The sequence below is a fragment of the Gorilla gorilla genome, chromosome 7 (assembly GCF_029281585.2).
Source record: "Gorilla gorilla gorilla isolate KB3781 chromosome 7, NHGRI_mGorGor1-v2.1_pri, whole genome shotgun sequence".
NCBI lineage: Eukaryota > Metazoa > Chordata > Mammalia > Primates > Hominidae > Gorilla > Gorilla gorilla.
Genome location: NC_073231.2, coordinates 102,424,216 through 102,448,268, shown reverse-complemented (window position 1 = coordinate 102,448,268; position 24,053 = coordinate 102,424,216). Strand labels below are relative to the sequence as shown.

Genomic DNA, 24,053 nt, shown 5'->3' with positions numbered 1-24,053 from the left:
GCGGCTCTGGGTGGAAAATTCATTTTTTAAGTCAAAATGTTTTATCGTATGGAAGCAAAGGCTTGACTAAGAAGATACCATTTTGTAATATGGAACTAATCTGAAATACCTTCACTCTTGTATGAATGTATGTGCAAAATGAATCTGCAAAAAGACAGCAGGGATGATTAAATGAGGCCAAGTAAAGATCTGCCACATCCATGTCTGGTTGTTTGGATCCCATGGAAATGGAACAGAAGTAAAAGCTTATGAGTGATGCTCTTCTCAAACAAATAACGAGATTCCCTTTTTTGCATTTTAGTCACTTAAATTTACAACAAACTAGATAGGATATCTGTAACAGTGACATTAATGCCACTGTGAGACCAATTGAAAAGCAAAATCTACACTAATGGTATCCTAGAGGCAATGTTCAATTTGACTGTACCACATAAACAGCAAAATGAAAAATTTAATCATTATTATTCATGTTATTCATGATCAATATTATCATTATCAGTGCTGCAAACAGTGTTCGACACATAATGAATAGCACTCAACAAATCTCCTATAAATGGATGAATTTCTACTATTACTATATTGAACACAAATGATAGTAAGAATATAAATGTATTAAAATCTTTTGGGCTCCTTAATTTTTAAATTCACCTGCCAAAGTTCTATATTTTTTATCTCGATCTGATGCAATTACTTCCTTAAAACCAATTTTTAAAAATTTAAATTAGTGGTCAATCCATTGCTGTTAACAAACCAGACAGAACTCTATGTCAAATTAAGTCTTGCTTAGGATAGAACTCTCTATCACTACAAGCCAAAACTCACCCAGGAGAGTTTCTTCCCTCAAGCTAGTGAGTCCTAATTGTCTCTGACTTCAACAGATTTAGTCAAGAGAAGTGGTCAAATAAAAATGTGGTAAGAGCCAAATGCATCTTTAGTAAATAGTAGATAATTGTGCCACACACACTCTGAGGCATTCAGTCATCCTACCACCAATTGCACCTGCACTTTTCATTTCTCCCTTTCTTTTTTTGTTTCATTCACTCAACTGAAACATTGATACAGTAGCTTTTATGCATGGATTCAGCACATGCCAGGTGAGTCGGTCTCAGTTCTCATAGGGCTCTCCCTGCCTTCCTACCGCCCAGCTTGTGAAGTCTACCACTAATAGTAATTGACCCTTCTTGGTCCTACAGAGAGCACTTCAATTTGGACAGGGCTGGCTTCCTGGCTGTTCCACATCTGCAGAAACCCATCCAGTGGTGCCATTCACCATTCCAGTCACAGGCACTGGGAGGATGGAGGAGAAGGAAGAACAAAGGTACTCTGGGGCAAGGGTAAGAAAAGCCCACATGCATTCCTGCCTGAAGACGGGATGATTCTTACTCCAAGGAAGGCCTGTCGCCACCTTCATCAAACAGCCTTCCATATTCATATCCTGTCTGCTGCTAAAGCTTGGCAGCATCTCATTTCTAATCAACAGATGGGTGAGCTCTAAAAGGGGATGCTTGTGCTTCTGAGTTTTCTTAAGCCGTATGTTACCCCTGCACTGATTGCAAAGTCTACCACTACAGTTATTACACATGCTCATTTGGTGAATTGGCTTGGTCTCTTCTGCTCCACCAAATTCAATTAATGCTTACAGAATGGTGACTAGGTCTCAGGTGCCATGCTACATGCACTCACATTTCATCTTCTTCAAGGCCCATAGGAAATGGGTTCAGAAGCTAAGAAATGTGACTGGATCCAGGATTTGAAACTTAGGTCTTTGCCAGACTTTAATATGCATGTTCTAACTTCAGTGGGTTACCTATTAGCGGATGGTCAGCTAACTGCAATATTAACGAGGTCAAAATCACAAGCTCCAAGTTTTCATTAGCTGGTCACTTTACTCAGGTCTAAGGCCAAAGACCTTATTCTTAATAAGTCAGCTCTCAAAATGAATATATACAGATGTACCCAGGTTCATCATCATCATTGAGAGAGGTCAAGGATTACGTAGTACTGATGGTCGGCCTAGGAAGACTGAGAAATGACTTAGTGAGACTAGGACCACCTCAAGACGTGACCTGGAGTCTTCTAATTACGTAACCTACAAACCAGGAAACCAAAGAAACAGGGCTTTACTTCTTAACTGGGCTTCAGACGTTCCTTAAGAAGGAGGGCCATGTGAAAAATAGTTGTATATAATTTGAGCCTGGATGACAGAAATTATAAGTGGGTAAATGCCAAAATCATCAAAAAGAGTAAGGAAGAGCCATTTATAACACCACCTGAAGACCATTTGCCCTTACACTATTTTAAGTGGGGCCTTTTAAAAGAACTGTTGTGTACATAGTTCATGATGGGTAGCTCCAAAAAGAAGAAAATAATACAAAAGGGACTGTTGTGTACAGTCAGTAGAGTGAAGCATTTATAATAACCTGATAATGCAATGCAATGGAAAATAGAACGCACCTTTGTCTGAGCAGGTATCTTGTTCTGTATATTCAGCGTCGTGGTTTCCACTTTTGGAGCAGCACTAGTGAACGGTATCTTTGGAAGTGGTCGAGATGTTGTCAGCTCTGGACTCTCTACATCCTCATCAGCTCCTGGAAAAGTAAGTGAAGATGAACTGAGCATGGCAATCATGACACAGATGTCTCCATTATCAGGCACTACTGCCTGACGTTGACACTGACAGAATCATGTTCTTTCAAAAGGCTGGCTCTTTAACACTTCAGCACAAAGCTTCCTGTGGTCTTCACCATGATGAAGAAGTGATTTCAAAGGTGTCTGTGGGTAGCCTAGCAAGTTTTTCCTTAATAGTATTATCCTGAACATTCAAGTAGCCCTTCTTTCACTTGCATGTTCCTTTTCTCCCTGCTTGACAAGATTTTTTCCCATCTACACTGAAACATGCTCCATTTCCATTTTAAGAACACAACAGGCCAGGTGCGGTGGCTCACGTCTGTAATTTCAGCACTTTGGGAGGCCGAGGAGAGCGGATCACGAGGTCAGGAGATCGAGACCAGCCTGGCCTATATGGTGAAACCTCATCTCTACTAAAAATTCAAAAATTTAGCTGGGCATGGTGGCGCACGCCTGTAATCCCAGCTACTCAGGAGGCTGAGGCAGGAGAATCACTTGAACCCGGAGGTGGAGGCTGCAGTGAGCAGAGGTCACACCACTGCATTCCTGCCTGGGTGGCAGGGTGAGACTCTGCCAAAAATAAAAATTAAAAAAACCCACAACAAAACAAAATACAAACAGGAAAACTTTCCTATGGCTGACTCCTTATTTCATGTGAGTTCCTGCCCTCTCTCCTGGGTTTTTGTTTTGTTTCTTTTTTTTTTTTTTTTTTGGAGATGGAGTCTTGCCCTGTCACCAGGCTGGAGTGCAATGGCACAATCTGGGCTCACTGCAACCTCTGCCTTCCAGGTTGAAGTGATTCTCCTGCCTCAGCCTCCCGAGTAGCTGGGACTACAGGCGCATGCTACGACACCCAGCTAATTTTTTGTATTTTTAGTAGAGACGGGGTTTCACCATGTTGGCCAGGATGGTCTGGATCTCTTGACCTTGTGATCCACCTGCTTCAGCCTCCCAAAGTTCTGGGATTACAGGCGTGAGCCACCGTGCCTGGCCCTCTCCTGGTTTTACAGGCAGATTTTTCCAGTGGGGGTGGATACTCACTAGGTCTTGTCCTCATCATCTTCTCCACTCTGCATTCTACTCCCTCCAGGAGCATTTTCCCTGTCATCACTATTAATACTGTTTTGTTAAGGTCACCAGTATCCACAGCACCCAGTGGCACTCTTCAGAATCGCCTTCCTCTAGTAGAAGAACTTCCTACCACCACTGCACACTGTCAAGTGCCATCTGCTTCCTGACAAACCCTATTTCTTTGGGTTCCTAAGAGTTCCTGGCTTCCCCCTCACCTCTCTGGCTATTCTAAGTTTCCTTTGCTGGTTTATCCTCCTCTACCTGAACACCAAATATCAAAGAGTATCTGAAGGTCTGTCCCTAGGCCTCTTCTTCCTCTACACTTTCTGCCTCATCCATGTCCACAATGTCAACAAATGATGAGTTAAGCACAGATGATACCTAAATTTACATCATCGGCTTTTACCACCCCTCTCAAAGTCACATATCCAGTGGCCTTCCTGGCATTTTCACTTGAATGACTCAAAGGTACAACACACCTCTGAACATGTCCAAACCAGAACTCATGGTCCCTTTCTCTTCTCCTCCTGTGACCTTGCAGTGACTGAAGCCCTCTGTTCCTACACACCAAAACTCTGACTTCCTCTTCCTTACCTTGTTTTTGAATACTTTATCCAGTCCTATCAATCTTATCTTCTTATTATCCCTCCACTCTTAACACCGTTCTACAGTTCCGGGGCCACCACTGCAATCCAAGCCACTGTGACCTTTCCATGAACCACTGTACCTGCCTTCTTCCTAATAGGCCCCTGAGTGCCTAACATAGTGTCTAAGACATAACAGGCTCTGATCTGGTATTTGTTCAACAAGTGACTTTCTACCTGAGCACGATTTTTGTTTGTTGTTGTTGCCTTTTCACTAGAATAGCATTTGAGAATTTCTGACATTCAAATACAACATTCCTTTTAAGTTGATCATTTGTCAAATTTGTAACAACTCAAACAAACTCCAACTCTGTAACTCAAACTAACCAGGCTTCCTTGGACAACAAATTGATAAATACCTCTAAATTCCTCAAACAAAAGAAAATGGGTATTTTCCACAGAATCGCATCAATGTAATAAGCAGGTGGGAAAGCAACACATGCTGGAAACATGTGCGATGGCCATGGTTCACTTCTTTCTTTTTCTTTTCTTGCTCTGTCACCCAGGCCAGAGTGCAGGGGTGCGATCATGGCTCACTGTAGCTTCAAACTTGCGGGCTCAAGCAATCCTCTCACCTCAGCCTCCTGAGTAGCTGGAACTAAATATATGTGCCACTGAGCCCAGCTAATATTAAAAAAAAATTATTATTAGTATTTTTTGTTGAGACGGGGTCTCAACTATGTTATCAGGTTGGTCTCGAGCTCCTGAGCTCAAGGGATCCTCCTGCCTGGGTCACCCAAAGTGTTGAGATTATAGGTATGAGGCACTGTGCCCGGCTCCTGGCCGGTTCATTTCTTAATTTATCAACTGTCTCCTTTAATTTCAAAACATATATATTCATTATTATGCAGAAGAAATGGCAGGGCATGTTGGAATAAATACAGGGTTTGGTATTAAGAAAGCAAACAAACCTAGTACTGGTTCTGGCATTTATTAGCTCTGTACTCTTAGGCAAGTAATACTTGAGTCTTGGTTTCTTCATTTGTAAAATGGGGCTAATAATAACTAACCCACGAAGGTACATATATATCACAGATACATATCTAACAGACATGATACATATTTAAAGCATTCTATATAAACTGTTACGCAAATATAGGTCATTAATAATGATGGGTCCAGAAATATAATGCTATTTTATCAGGTGACCTAATTATCTATCAACATTTTACATATAATATGCTTAATTTGTTCCTACAATGAATCATTTTCTTACAAAGAATAAAACTTCAATGAGAAATGAAAAATTTCAGTCTAGGGCTTTTAAAGACCCTCTTGTTTCACAAGAGTTACCAATATGAGTCATCAACCTAGAAGTGGGATGAATCTGTATGAGGGAAGAGATTTGTAACGTAGAAAATCCCCCTTAAGCTGGCACTTTAAAGTTAAAGACAGGGCCAGGCACAGTAGCTCGCGCCTGCAATCCTAGCACTTTGGGAGGCCGAGGCTGGTGGGTCACGAGGTCAGGAGATCAAGACCATCTTGGCTAACATGGTGAAACCCCATCCCTACTAAAAATAAAAAGAATTAGCCAGGTGTGGTGGTGGGCGCCTGTAGTCCCAGCTACTTGGGAGGCTGAAGCAGGAGAATCGCTTGAACCTGGGAGGAGGAGGTTGCAGTGAGCTGGGATACCACCACTGCACTCCAGCCTGGGCAACAGAGTGAGGCTCTGTCTCAAAAAAAAAAAAAAAAAAAAGATAGAGACAGATGGGCAATCTGTCTCAGATGGCTCTGCTGCTTTCAATATCTTTATTAAAAACATTAACTCTTTTGCTCAAACCAGAAATCTCGAAGTCCCACTGAATATCTCCTCCTTCAGGTCCTACTGTTCTCCCTGTCTGAAATAGACTACTCCAAGGCCTGTTTCCATCTGGGAAACTCCTGCTCTCACTATCAAGTACAGCATCAATATCACCCCCTCTCTGAAGCCTTCCTTGATCTCTCCATCAGAGCACCGGTTCTGTCTCTATGTTCCCATGCTCATTCTCTTATTATTTTTTTTTTTTGTTATTTATTTATTTTGAGACGGAATTTTGCTTGTCACCCAGACTGGACTGCAATGATGCAATCACAGCTCACTGCAACCTCCGCCTCCCGAGTTCAAGCGATTCTCCTGACTCAGCCTCCCAAGTAGCTGGGATTACAGGCATGCGCCACCACGCCTGGCTGATTTTTGTATTTTTATTAGAGATGGGGTTTCGCCATGTCAGGCTGTTCTCGAACTCCTGACCTCGAGTGATCCACTCACCTCAACCTCCCAAACTGCTGGGATTACAGGCGTGACCCACCACACCCAGCCTTATTTTCTTTTTTAAAAATAACATTTTCTTTTACTTATGGTATGAATGTGTCTCCCCAAAATCCATGTGTTAAAACCTAATCTCCAATGCAATAGTATTAAGAAGAGGGACTTTAGGAGATGAGCAGGTCATGGGGGCAGGGCCCTCATGGAATGGAATTAGTGCCCTTTGGAAAGAGGCTTGAGGGACACTGTTTGTCCCCTTTGCCATGTGAGGATGCAGCAGGAAGGCACCATCTAAAAAGTAGTCAGAAAGCCCTCACCAGACACCAAATCTGCTGTGCCTTGATCTTTGACTTCCCAGCCTCCAGAACTGAGACCAATAAATTTATAAATTACCCAGTCTAAAGTATTTTGCTATAGCAACCTGAATGGACCAAGACAACTTATAAAAATAATACTTTTTAAAATACATTTGCATGTATGAATTTGGAAACACAGAAGGAATAAATACAATTAGCCTATAGCCAGAGAAAACATTGTTAGATTTTATTTACTGAAGTGTCCCTAGAACCTAGAATGGTGCCTGTTCCCCCATGTACTAAGTGATTAAGAAATACTTCCTCAATGAATGAATATCCTCTGTGTCTTCTCACCTTCCAAATGAGCTTTTCATTTTTGACATGACAGTCCCACACTCTTAAGAACTCTTATGTCTCAGAACATTCCTGTTTTATAGTATCCTGTTTTTGTGCCATTGTTCGAACATCTGCTTTTCTCTCTGAATTTACTATGTTTTTCTGTGAATTTTTTTCTTCCTGTAAGTGGCTGTCCTCTCCCAATTTGGGGGTTTCTCTTTCTCTCATGTTACAAGTTTTTCCTAAATATCTGGGGAGCCTTGGTTACCTGTTTATATTGAAGAGGGAAACACCGAAAAGACGACTAGAAGCTTTGAGCACACAGGAGAGGTGTGTCAAATGTAGGCATCATCCCCTTGACTGAAATTTTTCATTTCTCATTGAAGTTTTATTCTTTGTAATACAGAGCTGTACGTTTCATTGGAGAGCTCCCATGCCACTCTCTTTGAATTGGTCCAGCTTCCCAGAGGGGAGCCTCCCAGTCCCCTACCCAGAGGGTAAAAGGACAGACTGCCAGTGTTCTGGGAACTGACTGGGAGAAGACAAGACAACTGGAGATCACACCATATTAAATTATTCTTAATCTAAGAACTTATTTTCTCTGTCTTACATAAGGTACCCCCAGCCCCATCTGTTCCTGAAATACCCCCGGGTTCTGTTTTACCCTCTCCAGATAATAAATCTCCAGGTTTCCCTCTGAGGGCAGGGAACACGAGCCCCTTTGCTACATGAGAGAGGAAAGGAATCAGGGGATCTACTTCTTAAACAGACTTCCAGCCAATCATCCTGAGTTTAACATCACTGTCACCCTCCACTGAATGCCACCTATTCCTAGGTCCCAAGAGATTCTGCTGTGTTAACTGGGTTGCTTTTTGGCTCTCCCCACTGCTAACTAACTCGGCCTTCTGAAGCCTGCCAAGTCTGTCCCCACTAGCTCATTTTCTTCCCAGCTTTCAAAACTTCATGGCTTTTGTTTCCTTTACTGTTTTGTTTGTCCTTATGAGTTCATGCCCAATTCTTTTATCGTCAATTTAGTTGCATACTGAAAGGTAGTAGTGTTCAATCTGCCATCTTTAACCAAAGGTCTATATTTTAACTCTTACATTTTTGTTATACAGCCCTTTCCTATACTATGTCACCCCTCACCGGGTATCACAATGATTATTTCTCATGTTTGTATTTCTTTCATTAGACTCTTGGTCCCCTACAGACAGAGACCAAGTCTTTCTTATCTCTGTGCCCCAAGAGCATGGCACAGTGTGTGGCACACAGCAAATGCTTATGAAGGGTTTCATGTTTGCTTATGCCCATACTTGAGCCCACATATAGAACATAGTCCTATCTCCTTGCCCAAGTCCCCTCTGGGCCTTCAGCCATTTCTTCCAATCCATTTGCTTTTCTACTGGATAGCTGGATGAAAGAAGGGACAATTGGTACACTGGCCAAACCCTGGGGTGTTTTTAAGCTGGAACTGGGTAATTCTAGAAGGGGTTTATGACACAAGGAGGCAGCACAGCAAAGGAATGAAAGAAAACACACTCTCACGCCCAACTCCCTCACTTTCTCACTATCCCGGTTCTATTACCTTCTAACAGTGTGACCTGAGGCAAGTGAATCTCTCTGTGCCTCAGGTTTTCTTGTGGGAATAATCGAAATACTAATAGAATCTATCGTTTCAGAGATGTTATCGGGGTTAGAGTAGTTTCTGACACAGTTAAAAGCTTCACAAATTTTAGTTAAAAGTACTGCTGCTTCATGCTGAAAAACAACACTTCCAGCTCAGTGTAAGGTGGTTTCCAAAGTCAAGAACGAAGCTCTTTCACTTCTTCACAGCAGTGATCAGCCTAAGGCTAGGGCCATGGCACAAGCAGTGTGGGCCCATGTTTAACCCTCAGCTTGATCTATCTCATCAGTGGGTTCAGGACTTCAAATGACCCTCCCTAACTCTCTTTTACCTGGATGGGGGCAGGGGGTCTGTAGAGGTTGGCAAAGTCATTGTGTTGATTTGCTAAGACTGTCCTTAAGTTTAATTTAAAGAAAACTTACTTTAAGCATACTGGTTTCTTTAAACTAGACTTAAGGTCAACCTTAGCAAATCAGCAAAATGACTTCGCCAACCTGTACACCCCACTAACAACTCTTGGATTCTAAGATCTGCGAAGTAGGAACAAAAAAGGTCCATAGTTATTATTTCCTGGGACATATTGAAGACGACAGTTACAAAGAACTCTTAAGGTGCTAAAAAAAAAAAGAGGTACCATGAGTGAAAGATATTTATAGAGTTGTGAGCAATAAGAACAACTCTTTTCACACCCATTTTGTGTGTGTGATATATATCACTCTCCCAAGAATAACTAGAGTTATTTTTACATTAGGACTGCATTGTAAGCTCATTGTTACTAGGTCAGCAACCACCTCTCTTGTCTTTCTCAGACTTTGTGCTTTTCAACTTAAAACATTCACTCTTACACGGCTAGATTTCTACCAAAGACACAACTGATTTTAATTTGTTCTGGGTCATTCTGAAGCCCAGCTCAATCTGATCACAAAAGTTATACCGAACATAGATATCTAACAATCTGTTGAATCTGTTATAAAAACCCTAAAGCAAAAAAGGTCTGGATAAGTCTTACCTACCATGCTGCTGACCACAAATTTCTCACTTGACTATTAAGTACGTGGAAAGCTCTTCCTTTTTTTGAGCTTCTTGGGGTTTGATATGGTTTGGCTGTGTCCCCACCCAAATCTCATCTTAAATTGTAGTTCCCATAATCCCCACGTGTCATGGGAGGGAGCTGGTGGGAGATCACTGACTCATGGGAGTAGTTACCCTCATGCTGTTCTCACGACAGTGAGTTCTCATGAGATCTGATGGTTTCATAAGGGGCTTATCCCTCTTCGCTCATACTTCTCCCTGCTGCCACCATGTGAAGAAGTACATGTTTGTTTCCCCTTCTGCCATGACTGTAAGTTTCCTGAGACCTCCCCAGGCATGCTGAACTGTGAGTCAACTAAACCTCTTTTCTTTTATAAATTACCCAGTCCCTGTGTTGTTAGCAGGGTGAGAATGAACTCATACAGGGGCCACTCTGAGAACAGGGGAAATATTCATCAATTATGGTAGATTGCAAATGTGACCAGAATCCCTTAATCCTCAGTGTATACATATCCTCTGTAAATGTGACTTTATGAATCCTTTCACTAACAGGTGGAGTCTGTTCTGGCCTTCTGACTTGCTTCAACCAGTAAAATGTAGTAAAAGTGATGCTGTGCCCAGTTCTAAGGCCTGGCTGCAAGAGGCTTTGCACACTTCTACTTGCTGTTACTGTGAAAAAATAGCTTGCCTACTGGAGAATGAGAGACCACACGAACAGGACCCAAGTCTGCTCAGCTGCCCCAGAGATATGAGTACCCGAAAGCTGCAAACCCAACCTAAAGCTGTACACTCAACCGGCAGCTGACCACTGACATGTGAGGGAGCCCAGCCAGCCCAGCCTACATCACCAACCTACAGAATAATGAGTTAAATGAATGACTGTTACTTTAAGCCACCAAGTTTTGGGGTGGTTTATTATGTAGCCTTAGAGTGGTAACAGATAACTATTAATAATATACTAAGGAATCTGATTATGTCACTACATAATCATTTTACTTGGCTGCTGCATTTTCCTCCTACAATACCCTAGGAATAAAAAACGTATTAACTTCTTGGTCTCATCTACAATTTTTAACATAGGGTAGGTGGTTTTATGAAACCAGTGTTTGAGGGATTTCTTGAAGGGTGGTTTCCATGACATCACTCTGAAAGTCTTAATACGATTAAAAGCTAATGTTGACAGAGCACTATGTGCCAAGCCCCCAAATCTAAGAGCTTTAGATGTGTCAACTCCCTTTTAATCCTCACAACAACTCTATGGTAAGGACTATTGTTACTTTCCATTTTATAAAGGAGGAAACTGAGGCTCAGCAAATAAATTCTCAAGATCTCACAGCGTAAGTGGCAGAGAGAGCTAGAATTAGCACCCAGGCCCTTTGATTCCAAAGACGGTGCCCTTAACCACTGTGCATCCTGCCTGTCTCCTTGAAGTAAGCGCAGTGTGTGCGTGCATGCCTGGAGAATGAGGTCCAGTGCTTAGAAGCAGCCACCTTACCCGAGCCAGACGCAGAAGCGTAGTCATCGTCATCAATAGGATACACTCCTGAAGCTTCTTCAATGGAGCTGTTGTCAAGGTACATGTCTTTATCAGATGTCAGCTCTGCTCTCTGAGAAAGGAAAGACAAGGGAGTCAGGATGTTGAGAGATTAAGAAACACACTTGTATATCTGATTGTTCAGGTACATACTGCAGTGACTACCCCTCCCACTCCCACAGTAGTCTGAATCCACATCTCTGGCCACAGTCTTCCTCAGGCACCCTGACAACTTAACAGCAATTTGAGAGGTGAGCACGCACTAATAACCTGCAAGGGAAGCCTACACAGCTTAAACCAGTAGAATGAAAACAGTTCGGAGATCTAAACTCCTATCTTGGGCTTATTTTGTTGCATTCCACTAAACTTACCTGACTTTCAGCCATCCCAATGCTAGTTATAAGCCATCTTGGGCATTCTCTTTGTCACTCCCTTACTGGAAAGGGAACAAAACACTTAGGACTTTCTTGGGGATGTATGCACAGGTATTACGGCTTAGCTTAGGCTAAATAATCACCCAGGGATCCATCAAATCCTACCAGTGCTTGCAGGCCTGGCAATGCTCAGAACTTTACCACTACAGATGAGAGATCCCCAGTCACCCGGGTCCTCAGGCCATGCAGGCCTTTCTACCCCAGCCCAGACCTGTGCTGAGGCCAGCCACAGTGCCCGGAGAGGAGCAGCGCCCGTGAGGCTCACCCGACAGGGAGAAAGCCCACTGCACGCCTGCTTCTAGGGCTCATTGGCTTAGCAAAACCTTAATGACAAATACAGATAAACCCACACGAGCACATTCTTTTTCTATTACTGGCAACTGGTAATAGCAAATCACACGCTTAATATGGAGAGGGATCAGTCACTAAGTATACCAGTTCCACAGCTTCTTAACTCTTCAGTAAGAGTTTAGTATTAAAATTCAACCTAATCCTGCCAAAAGAAGAACTTGCATGAACTGGAGACAGAGTAGAGGTATAAGACTTTAAAAAATGGTTTTAGTAAATTGATATTTTACTACCATTATCTCCCAAAAGCCCAGGAAAAAAATAATAAAGCAGACAGGCAGCTTTTAAGCAACGCTTGTTTGGAAACAGGCAACACTCATTATTGCTCTATTTTTAAAAAATCATATAGAATGTTTGCTCTTAACAGAAATTATAAAATAATGTTTCCCTTACTACACTGGCTTTCACTAGATTTAATCTTAAAATAAAACTTTCTCTTCCAGCAGTCGCTGTGATTGGAACCTTCCTAAGAGGACAGGTCCAACCCTCCGTAACAGTACCACTTTATTTTCTCAGGTTTCAGCAGCTGGCTAGCAAGGCTAAAGCACTTTAAACCTGAGCCCACATTCTCCACCAGGCCTCAGTGCCAACTGAAAGCAAAGCATGGGAATCTATTTTGTTTGAGCTATCACACTGGTGGATTCTGAGAACTGAAACCTTAGAGACTGGTGTTCCAGTGGCCTGGACCACCCTGAGCCAAGAGTGTGCTGCAACTTTTCTAGTAGAATGGTCAGAGCTTAACTCTGCAATCTGACGCCACCCTGTTTCACTGGTTTCCAAGGCTATCACCATTCCAGATTGTAATTCCCAAAGCTTGTGAACTGTGTCAGGAGCCCTGTGTTCTACAGCTCTATCATCAACTGCCTCCTCTTAGGCTCTCAGCTCCTTTAAAGGCAAGGCTTCCCTCCCCCAATCACAGTGCCTGGCATATAGTAGATGCTCAGTAAACACCGCTTGGGTTGAACCACTGTTCGTGCTCCCATGAAAAAGCCATTCTCCGTCCTGCTTGTCTTAAACTTTGTCCCATTTACTTCCCCTGGAGGACCTCCTGGTTTCTTCTCTCAAATCCTGTCTACTATGAAACAGGCTGTGACTTCTCCACTCCTTATACACCTCCTAATTATAAAGCACTATTTTAGGATTTTGTAGCATATGAACAGTTTAAGACATAAACCCTCACTGTTACTTTTCATTGTTTCATATGTATTTTTCTTGCCCCTCAGCAGAGTACAACTCATTGAAGGCATGTTTTGAATGACCTGTGTTCTCTGTCCCTCTCAAAATGCATGGACACAAAATAAATATTTGACTGAGATTACTTAAACCAAATTGGCCTTGGACTGAGGTTTCAGAGTTACATGTCACAAGACCTCCAGGATCCTCGTAGTTTAAAATCTCTCCATTTTAAGCCTAGGAGACCATCTGCCCCAAAACTCCTATAGCTTGCATTGCATCTATTTAAGTAACCTACGGTCTTAAAAGTAAGCAAAATATTCCCTTTCCATGTTAGAATCTTGTTTCCCTTTTCTTAACATTGAATGACTTTCATTTTCCTCTTGGCTCTGTCAATGAAGTTTGATGTGGCAAGGGTAATACTGAGATACTTAATCCCTATGTGTAAATTGAATTTTAATTCATTCGATGACCCAGTTGTCTGGACTAACACATCTGTCATGCTACCAGGCAGATGGGCCAAAAATGCCTCCCAGAGAATTCTAGCCACCTCACCGTTCAACCACACTGGCAGCCTGACAAGCCAACTGACTTCCTGGGACAGCCGTCAGGCCTGTTATTTCAACAAGACTTGGGGTGGAAGTCAGGGTGTGTCGAGAGAAGCTGGCTTACCCTCAGCCACTCAGTTACTTGGGGTCTACAGGGCTCCCGGGTGGTCTCTGGGCTGACCAGATGTTTAGTGTGTTTAAAGGCAGCCAAAAGTGTGTTTCTCTGTGATCCAGGGTGGTGAAAATAATTTTGACATCAAAGTTCTCTCCCACTCTGATTTCAGGAGCACCAAGAACATAGGAGAAATTACCAATATCTTTCCATAAAGTCCAATTTAACATAAAGCAGGGCCCTTTTCACTCTGTAGCAGATAATGAATACCTCTATTGCCTTCCCCTTTAAAAAATAAAAAATAAAAAAAAAAAAAACCCTGCGCTCATGACAAATTCCTTTTATGAAGACTCCACACTCTGTTCTGAAAGGTTTCTGGAATGAACATGCCTAGGACGGGAAATGATTTATGCACCAATATTCCCTTGGGACAAGGAGACAAGCATCTCCTCAAGGCCATGAAAAGGGGTGAATTCGAAACTACCGATTTTACACCTGGCGAAATGTAGTCTGCTTGACTGAGGAGAAAACCTCGGGACATACTCTGCACACACTCCCTTACTCAATGGGACCGAGATGCTGGACGAAAGCAACTGGAAGGAAACGTGCAGAAGCACAAGTCCAGAGCTGCAGCCTGGCTGTAGGGTGTCATAACGAGGCTGTTTAATTTGGGACTGACCATCGCTGTGAGGCAGTGCCAATACTGTTGGCTAACAGGGTCCAGAGTACAAGCTGGGAGAAAAACAAAGCTGGTCTTTCAGACCTTTCCCCCTTTGGCTGATGCAAGATGTGAATACAGGAGAGCAAAGGAAGGCTGTGGAAAGCAACAAGGTACGACCAAGAAGAAAATGTGCGGCAGACAGATAGAGGGTTCTGCGTAATGCCACATTCAGCCAGGGAAACTGAAGCACTACACTGCCTCCATAGATGAAATTCCCAGAGGAGAATGCGCATCTGATTCAGTTGTGTAAACCCACACTGCCTAGAAGGAAGGCAAGATACATACTTGTCTATCTCCACCCCTTTGCCTCTGGCCCCCCGGCTCTGGCTAACTCATCATGTTGGGCCTGGACCTGGACTAAGGCCTCCCGACCTTGTCACTGCCCACGTCTGTGTCTCTGAAGCCATTCGATGCAGAGGGACTGTTCTTGAACTCAAACATCATCGTATCACTCTCCTGCCTTTATTGGCTCCCTGCCACATAGAGGATGACATAAAAACTCCTTAGTTGGGCCTAGCACAGTGGCTCACGCCTGTAATCCCAGCACTTTGGGAGGCCAAGGCGGGCGGATCACCTGAGGTCAGGAGTTTGAGACCAGCCTGGCCAAAATGGTGAAACTCCTTCTCTACCAAAAATTACAAAAATTAGGCGGGTGTGGTGGCAGGTGCCTGTAATCCCAGCTACTCGTAAGGCTGAGGCAGGAGAATCACTTGAACCTGGGAGGCAGAGGCTGCAGTGAGCCGAGACTGCGCCACTGTACTCCAGCCTGGGAGACAGAGCAAGGAGACTCTGTCTCAAAAAACAAACAAACAAACAAACAAACAAAACAAAAGTCCTTAGCCTGGAAAAAAGTTCTTTACCAAGTGGCCTCAGCTGCAGTTCTAGTCTCAGCTGCTGCTGCTTCCTCTACCCAAACCCCAGGCACCAATACAAAAACACCAAGAAGAGATCTGGTGACACTACTTTCCTTCGTATTATACACCTAAGAGGAAATAAACACCTTTAGGTTGGAAAATTGAGGACAGCGATGGTGATTTAGGCCTTCCACATTTGATGATAAAAATTTAGAGTTTGATAAAATGATTCAGCCCAAACTTATACGGTAGTTGTAATAAAAATGACAAGAACAAGTGTTAATTCAATACACAAAAGATCAAGTGTAGTAGAGTCTTGATTTAGTCAGAAACATCACAAACCTGTCCATTTTCTCAGCGAAGACAATTTGTAGGATAGCAACTGAACAAATCTATTTGTTTGATTTTTCTCACGTAGGTAAAACCTACACTGAACAAATACCATGTTTCAAACTGCCAGTGTGGAAATCTGTTATTTAGAAATTCAAAGCCTTGTTTAAAAAACACAATGCCTTACCTACTAAGCAGAGGTCCTGCACATGCTTTCAACCAGTGCAACCAACACCGTGGTCAAAATAATTAAAGCTCAAATTAGTAAATGTCGAATTTACTTTATGGTTTTAACTCAGGTTAACAACGAAAGCAGAAGGTAGAAAACTTAATTATGGATAACTCAGACTCCCAGACCCAACTTTCAGAAAATTAGCCTTTGAACATAAAAATAAAATATCCGTGTGGCCTAATAATACATTTCTGTATCACATCACAGACAACAAACATCTAGATGATGCCTCCTGTTTTACGGTAAAGGCAGTCCAACTCCAATTATGACTCAAATGTATATTAACTTTTATGATGATTACAAAGTGCCAAAAAGGCTGTAACTGTAGCTTATCTTTCCATAGGTGACTCAGTAAACTATTTTATTACTAGCAACACACATTGTAAAGGAAATAATAATTAGCTAAAAATTTATGTCACCCACACAGTCACTCAGAGATGATATACCTGTCCTCAAGCTAAACTTGTCAATTCTGGCTTAGGGCTAGCCCAAAGGAACATACAATTTTAGAGCTTGACTGGACACTATAGTCACCAAGATCACTGATTTATTTCAAAAATGAAGAAACAGAACACCAGAGTAGCAAAGTAGCTCAAAAGTCCTCTGGTCTAGCTGGTGGCCAAACTGGAGCCCGAAGCTCTTGACACCTAAGTGTGGGCTCTTTCTGCTGCACTGTCATGCCCCACAACATGAGTGACATCAGACCATTCAGCCTCGGGTTCAAAAGGATTAGCTGTGGCTGGTAGGTGTTTATTATGTGCCAGGCATTTTGTGCTTAGCATTTTATTAAGCATTGGCTCATCTAATCATCTCAACAATCTCCAGGGCCTACCCGGGAGATTGTTGCCTGAAATCATACAGCTCCAGAAGTAGGGACTTGGGACCTCAAAATGTGTGTCACTGAGCATGTTCAACATGCTGCCTACCTCGTCCCTCCCTTTTCCTGTGATTCACACATAATAATAATAAAGGACTGGGGAAGAACTACAATAAAGAGCTGTGTTGAACTTGGCTTAATCCAGCATTTTCAAACTTTGATCATGGAAATTCTCCCCCCAGAATATCGATTTAACATCTTTCAGAACAAGTATTCTTGGCATCATAGATGGGGAAAAAATTGCACTGAGAGTTTTGAGTTCTGGCTTAACAGTTACTTCTCTGCCTAATGCCCCTCAAATTTCCTACACGGAAGATGCCTGGAGCCATGTACACCAATTGTCATTCATTAATTTTTAGTAACGCCATCTCTAACAAGCAGGTGACCCACGCAAACTAAAAATGTAACAGAAGGAAAGAGCCCTTTGTTTACTGTGGGAAAAAGATGATCTTGCCCTTGAATATGTTAGATATGGCTGACTTATAAGCACATACTGTTGTCTTTATTAGCACTTACTTTAAGGGTTTGTTTACAGAGAACTATCTAGTATGTAGCAATTTCCTAGGCTTACCTTATTATCCTGTATATACATACAAACCATCCATGGAAAAAAGCCAAAATCAAAAGTGAGGTCACACATGAAAGAAAATTCTTAACCCCCGCTACATAAGAAACTCTTAAGAAAGGTCTTTAGGTTGGACACAGTGGCTCACACCTATAACCTCAGCACTTTGGGAGGCCAAGGCAGGCAGATCACCTGAGGTCAGGAGTTTGAGACCAGCCTGGCCAAGATGGTGAAACCCCGTCTCTACAAAAAATACAAAAAATTAGCCAGGCGTGGTAGCAGGTGCCTATTATCCCAGCTACTTGGGAGGCCGAGGCAGGAGAATCGCTTGAACCCAGGAGACGGAGGTTGCAGTGAGCCGAGATTGCGCCACAGCACTCCAGCCTAGGTGACAGAGCCAGACTCCATCTCGAAAACAAAAGAGAAAAAAAGAAGGGTCTTCAGTTCCAAACTGCTTCAAACATCTCAAGTAGTTCTTAATTCATTATATAGAAAGCTAAAGTCTCTTTAAGAAACACTTCAACATCCCTTCCACAGAGTGGGAATGAATTTAAATGATTTACTCACGCATATTAGGAAAACAAACCCAAAGCCAAAAAAGTAATCAGGTTACATGAAGGTAGAATCACATTTGGGTGGAAAGTGGGAGGCACAAGGATGACTGGGCTGGTCATAAAGATGTCAAGTAATAGGCAACTTTGGAGAAATTCCTCTAGTTCCATGAAGCTTCTGAAATGACCCAAGGTCTGGGAGATGACAGAATTCCTACTGTAATTATTCACAGTCCTTGAAGTCTGAACCACTCACTTGGAATGTGCCACTGATGTTGGCTGTTCCTGTTGGATGCCTCTTACAGAGTGGGGCTCTTCTTATACCACTGAGAAAGTGAGTTCCTTGAAGATGCCCAAGACCCAGGCCTGAGCCTGATGCTTTCTGCGTCCTCTCCCTTGACCGCCGTTGTATTCTAGGAACCAATATATGGTAAAGACTCCACAGAAAGTAGAAGAAACCCTTTTTTCTAAGGGGCTGAATCCAAGCTTTACGTCATTTGGTGAAAGGAAATAACCAAGCCCTTTAAAGAAACTACCTGGTTACCCTACAACTGAGAAAAACAGATCAATGTTCTCTTACGTGGTCTCTTTTTTAAAAAGCTGGAATTCGGCCTTATTCTGTGAGGGGAACTGCCAGAAAAGGTAAATGTGACCTTGGAAGAAACCTTGGGCTCATGAAGAAGGCCTCCAATGAGCCAGGCATGGCTCTGGTCTTTGGAAAACATTTAAATGGCTGAGGAGTGTGTTAAAAAGTAACACCAAGTTAGGGTACTTAACTGCAGAAATTCTGCTCTTTTGTTTGAAAAAAGAACTAAACTTGCTTCAGAGCAGTTAGATTTCCTAAACCAACAAAGCTCCAAGTAAAATCTGTTTCGTAAAATCTGTTTCATAAATTGCTCAGCGCAATAATCAGTACATTAACTGCGCCCCCCCACCAACCAAAAAAAAAGAAAAAACCTCTTGCCAGAGGATTACTTGGCACATCTAAACTTGTAGTCATGATTCAATATAATCAATATCATTTTCAGAAAGGGGCCTTGCTGTATGTACGTTGGGGCATCTGGTGGTGTAAAACGATTTTTCCTCCTACAGTGTTTGTTTATTCACTCTACAGAACAGTACCTGGTGCAGTAAGTGGTTTGTTGGGTAAATTTAAAATAGCATCTCAGATATGATGATCCAGAAAGATCTCATATGCTTATTTAATTGAATGATGTCCCCTTCCCCTGTCCCCAAGCATCACAACACATAAAACAGGATGCATCCGCCCCCATCCTTCTCATTTCTCTTCAATCTAAAGCTTGGTAACAATGAGCAGCCCTGGGTGTACACACTCGCTGAGTCTATGCTCACCTCCCAGTCATCGTATCACTGGCATATCATTCTACAAACTCATGTCATCTGAACCCTCAGGTGTTCCAAGCCATCATCTCATGATGAACTCTTAACTGAATAAAACCAGCTAAAAGGAAACTAAACCTTTTCACCCAAACTCTTGACACATTTCGTACATTTTAATCAAAATAATTACAGAGAGAACTAATTAAAAGCCAAATATCCCACCTGGAGAGAATGTTCACATTATGTCCTTTTGTTGCTTTTGAATTTCAAAACACTTGCATTACAAAATCCCATCAATACGTTTTTTAAAAATACACTTCATGAAACTGGTGTATTGCTTACACTAAAAACAAATAAACGAACAAGAAATCTTCCTCCTCAGCCACAAGGATAAAAGGCAACTGGGGGAAAAAAACAAAATAAAAGCAAAGCAGAACACACTGACAATTCTTACTTCTGTTTGTGGTAATGGGTTCGGATTCCTGATCCAGAGAGAGAAGGGAAGCAACCTTTGTCTTGAATTAAATTTTCTGGCAACAACAGTAGGGATGTATGAGGCAATGTATACTAAAGCAACGCCTGGGACTTTGAGTGGGATTATGTTGAATATGCATGACACACAAAAGGAAAATGTTCATGACTTACAGATGTGCTCCGCATTGAGCTTTCTTCCTTTTTTGGAATATCAAACAGAGGGAAGCGAGAGGTTTGCAGCCATGTTATTATAGGCATCGCTGCCTCTCCCCCTCCCAAACTAGAATATTCTAGTATTTATTTTGCTATCCATATGACCACTGTTTAGACTAGAGTAAAAATAGAAGCTGTGTGAGCCTAACCTGAAAAGCTCCAAGTGCTGGAGAGGGTCAGCATTAATAAATTCTAACTGAAGTAATGAGATTCTATTTCCTGGCGGAGTTTGGCAGGAGAAGGGGGGGGAAATATTTGGAATTTATTTCGTATTCAGAAGTGTTTTGTAAAAACTACCATAATGGAACAGAGTCCAAGTCAAGCACAGGAAGCCAACAGGCTCTGGTTTAGATTTAATAATTCACTTCAAGAGTTTTTCAACTGCTACAATTCTAGGCCCCAAGGCATAACCACGTATATTCTCCTCCCTATACAAGGGCTGACAGAATGCCACAGAAAGCTTACAGGACAGAAAAATGGGAAAGACCTTGGGGCCAAAGGGCAGACCACACCATTCCAGGCTTCAGCTCAGGCTGGAGAAAGAATCTGAGTTCTGAGACTTGCCACAGTCAATGGATACAATTTCCAAGTGTTTTCAGAGGTCTGAGCTAGAACTGAGTCTGAATGTCAATAGGAATATGGAACACTCTGCTGCTGGCCTGTAAAAAGAAGCCTTGACTATTTAAAAGATGCCAACTAACAGAAATTGACACAGACCCTTTGGAAATCACATTGGCAATGTGTTTTAAGAAGCTATGAAATCTTTTATACTATTTGACCAGATGTTTCTTCTCCCAGGAATTATCCTAATGAAATAAAAGTTAGGGTGTTTACTACTGCATTAAAGACAAATCAGGGAGACAATCTCAATGCCCACTACATGGGGGTACTATGTCTGGTAAATAATTATGCATGATATATTAGTTTTCTCAACATAGCCATTAAAAATCATATACCACATAGTAATAAGTAAAAGTGTTTGTAACAACATATTAAATTTAAAAAGCATACATTAATTTTTTCTAATATTACAACTATATTGCAATTTCTCATACACACACACACACACACACACACACACACACACACATACACACACATATATTTCAAATACATATATATATTTGGCCAAGCACCGAAAGGGAATAGAAAATGAAGAAGAAAGATAACTGGTTAGGGTGGTGGATTTATGTGTAATTTTTTTCCTAATTGATATTACAGCTACATTTTTTGGCACTATAATGTTGCTGAAAGCACAGAAAGCACAAGACCGATAAGTCATAGACACAAATGACTTGGAACCAGCTTTCAGACATCAACTGTGCAAATAAACTTTTGAAAATTAATTAACAGCGAATACATCCAAACACAAGACACACACACACACACATATTATATCATATATATTTTATGCATGATATATAATATATATTACATATATCATATATATCATATATATTATATATTATATATATATTATATATAAATCTAAAGCAAGTGTCATGAGCTGGGTGCAGTGACTCATGCTTGTAATCCCAGCACTTTGGGAGGCCAAGGCTGGAGGACTGCTTGAGCTCAGGAGTTCAAGATCAGCCAGGGCAACATAGTAAGATCTCATCTCTACAAAAGATTTTTTTAAGAAAAGCAGCAAATATTATGGAAGTATGTAAGTATTAAAAAAAAAAAGTCACACTTCAGAAAAATGCCAACTCACAGAACAGTGCTTGGGCCACTCCTGATCCATTTCACCTGTGGTCACAAAGGCAAAAGGTCTAATAAAATGGATATTCAGTTGCAAGATTTCAGGTTTTAAAAATTCCTGGGTCTAATAACCTGTCTTGTTAGCGCCTCCTTGCTCCTGGGTTATTTCAAGTGGAGGAAGCCACTCCATGTCAAGGAGAGCTTGCTCCGTTTCCCAGCATGCAAGCTCCCTTCCAGCTTAGCCCCAACCAGAGGAGGCAGATGCCTGCACTTGAGCCCTGTGCCTCCGACACACCTGCAGGGCTGACATGCCAGTGAGCTGGGCAGATGTTCCATACTGCTCCTGGTTTTCAGCATCCAATCTATTACACCTACCTCACCTGTTTGTAATGGGAGCCTCTCCTTCTGCTGATTACAGGAAAGTCTGTAAGTGGACACACTGACCTGATCTAGGAGGACTTTTTAAATGAAGAAAATGACACTTGCAGTTGGTTCCTTATACCGGGAGCCTGAAAATGTGTCAGCACTTTCAAAGACTCTCTTAAAAATTTAAAAATCTAAACAAAAGCAAGAAAGCTAAAAAAGAAGGAATAAATCTAAAGCTGATGAGACCACCAATTTCAAAGCTGAAGTTAAAAGAAACTGTTCTGAACGGTAGGGTTTTTAATACCTAGCACCAAGTCACCAGGGTGGCTGCACTGTGTGTCAAAGAGATTATTCATATTCCTGATATCTACTGGGAAAACAGCCTGATTCTGCCCAAGACTCATAGCCCTAGGCTCTGTATTTATTTTTATATATAAAGGAACTGTTCCTGGCCAAAATTTTTAACCAAGTAAAATAAATGATAATGGCCAACCAAGCAACTTTTAAAGAAATGGTTTCCTTGACAGAAGAACCAGGAAAATATTTAAAGGTATTAGAGCCCATTATGAAATCCATCACAGAAAATGCATGAAATTCCCCAGGAAATGAAGCCTTCCCCGAGCTGCACCATGGCAGTTGGGGCAGAAGCATTAGCTCCCGGTCAAACTGACATGCTTCACGCAGAGTATACTGATGATCACATGACCTGTGCCATCTCCAAACAAACGCATTTTAGAAAGGACTCCTGTTGGTGTGCTGAAGTGCTGTATATGAGTACTTTATCTGAAGAAGACATTCAGGTTCTTGCCCAATATGAGGGAAAGGAAACCTGTGGACAGTAATTTTTTTTCACCAATGACAAATACTTTATCAGCTGTACAAACTGACACATGGCCAAAGCCCTCAAAAATCCAAAAAGGTAACCTAATCCACTCCCATGCTGCCTTCTGTCTTTCTAATCTACCTCCATCAGAATCTATATATGAAGACATTCCAGCATCCTGCTGACAGAATCATATAGTACTCTTTTACTTTTTTTTTTTTTTTTTAAGAGACAGAGTCTCGCTCTGTCACCCAGGCTGGAGTGCAGTGGTGCAATCTCGGCTCACTGCAACCTCTGCCTCCCAGGTTCAAGAGATTCTCCTGTCTCAGCCTCTCAAGTAGCTGGGATTACAGGCGTGTGCAACTCTATGCCCAGCTAATTTTTGTATTTTTAGTAGAGACGGGGTTTCACCATGTTGGCCAGGCTGGTCTCGAACTCCTAACCCTCAAGTGATCTGCCTGCCTCAGCCTCTCAAAGTGCTGGGATTACAGGCGTGAGCCACCATGCCCAGCCCTCATATAGTACTCTTATCCTTATGATATCAGGGTCGCACAGGATGAAAGGTAAAAGCGAATTTGCAAAATGATAAAATTACATGCTTAATTAAAAAATACTACTTAAGAAGCACTTTTGAGAATACGTTTAAAACAAGAACACATATTATTATTTTTTGCCCCCGAATGAGGCTGATTTATAGTAATTTACTAGTGACAATTAAAAGTCTCAGTTGGAACACACATGTGTAAGTACCATTTCATAAGAGATATAACATTTCATTTTCTAAAAATATGGAAGATGAAGAAAAGCAAAACAGTTAGGAATTAAAAATAGATCATCTCAGGAATTTTTTTTCTCCAAGTTAGTCCAGAAATAAAAAAAGCTGATTCTACTAGTTCTGAGGCAAGCCATACTACAGAGGCCCCTGTGGGATTTGGCACCCAGGGGTGCTAAATGAAAAGTGATGCTAAATTCAACACTAT

General features: G+C 41.8%; 1 protein-coding gene across 3 annotated transcripts in view; it reads right to left on the bottom strand.

Moving 5' to 3' along the window:
- Window positions 1-24,053, bottom strand: part of SDC2 (syndecan 2) — a 118,286-nt gene that overhangs the window by 5,671 nt on the left and 88,562 nt on the right. Inside the window, exons 1-3 of one of the 3 annotated variants that reach the window (XM_055348054.2) lie at window positions 19,951-20,084; window positions 11,372-11,483; window positions 2,455-2,588 (exon numbers count right to left, since the gene is read on the bottom strand). In XM_055348054.2, the coding sequence (XP_055204029.1) occupies window positions 2,455-2,588; window positions 11,372-11,456 (219 nt within the window). In that variant the 5' untranslated portion in view covers window positions 11,457-11,483; window positions 19,951-20,084. Of the gene's footprint in view, window positions 1-2,454; window positions 2,589-11,371; window positions 11,484-11,781; window positions 12,178-19,950; window positions 20,085-24,053 lie in introns of those variants that run through there. The other 2 variants (XM_063709389.1, XM_004047334.5) reach the window with 2 other exon arrangements.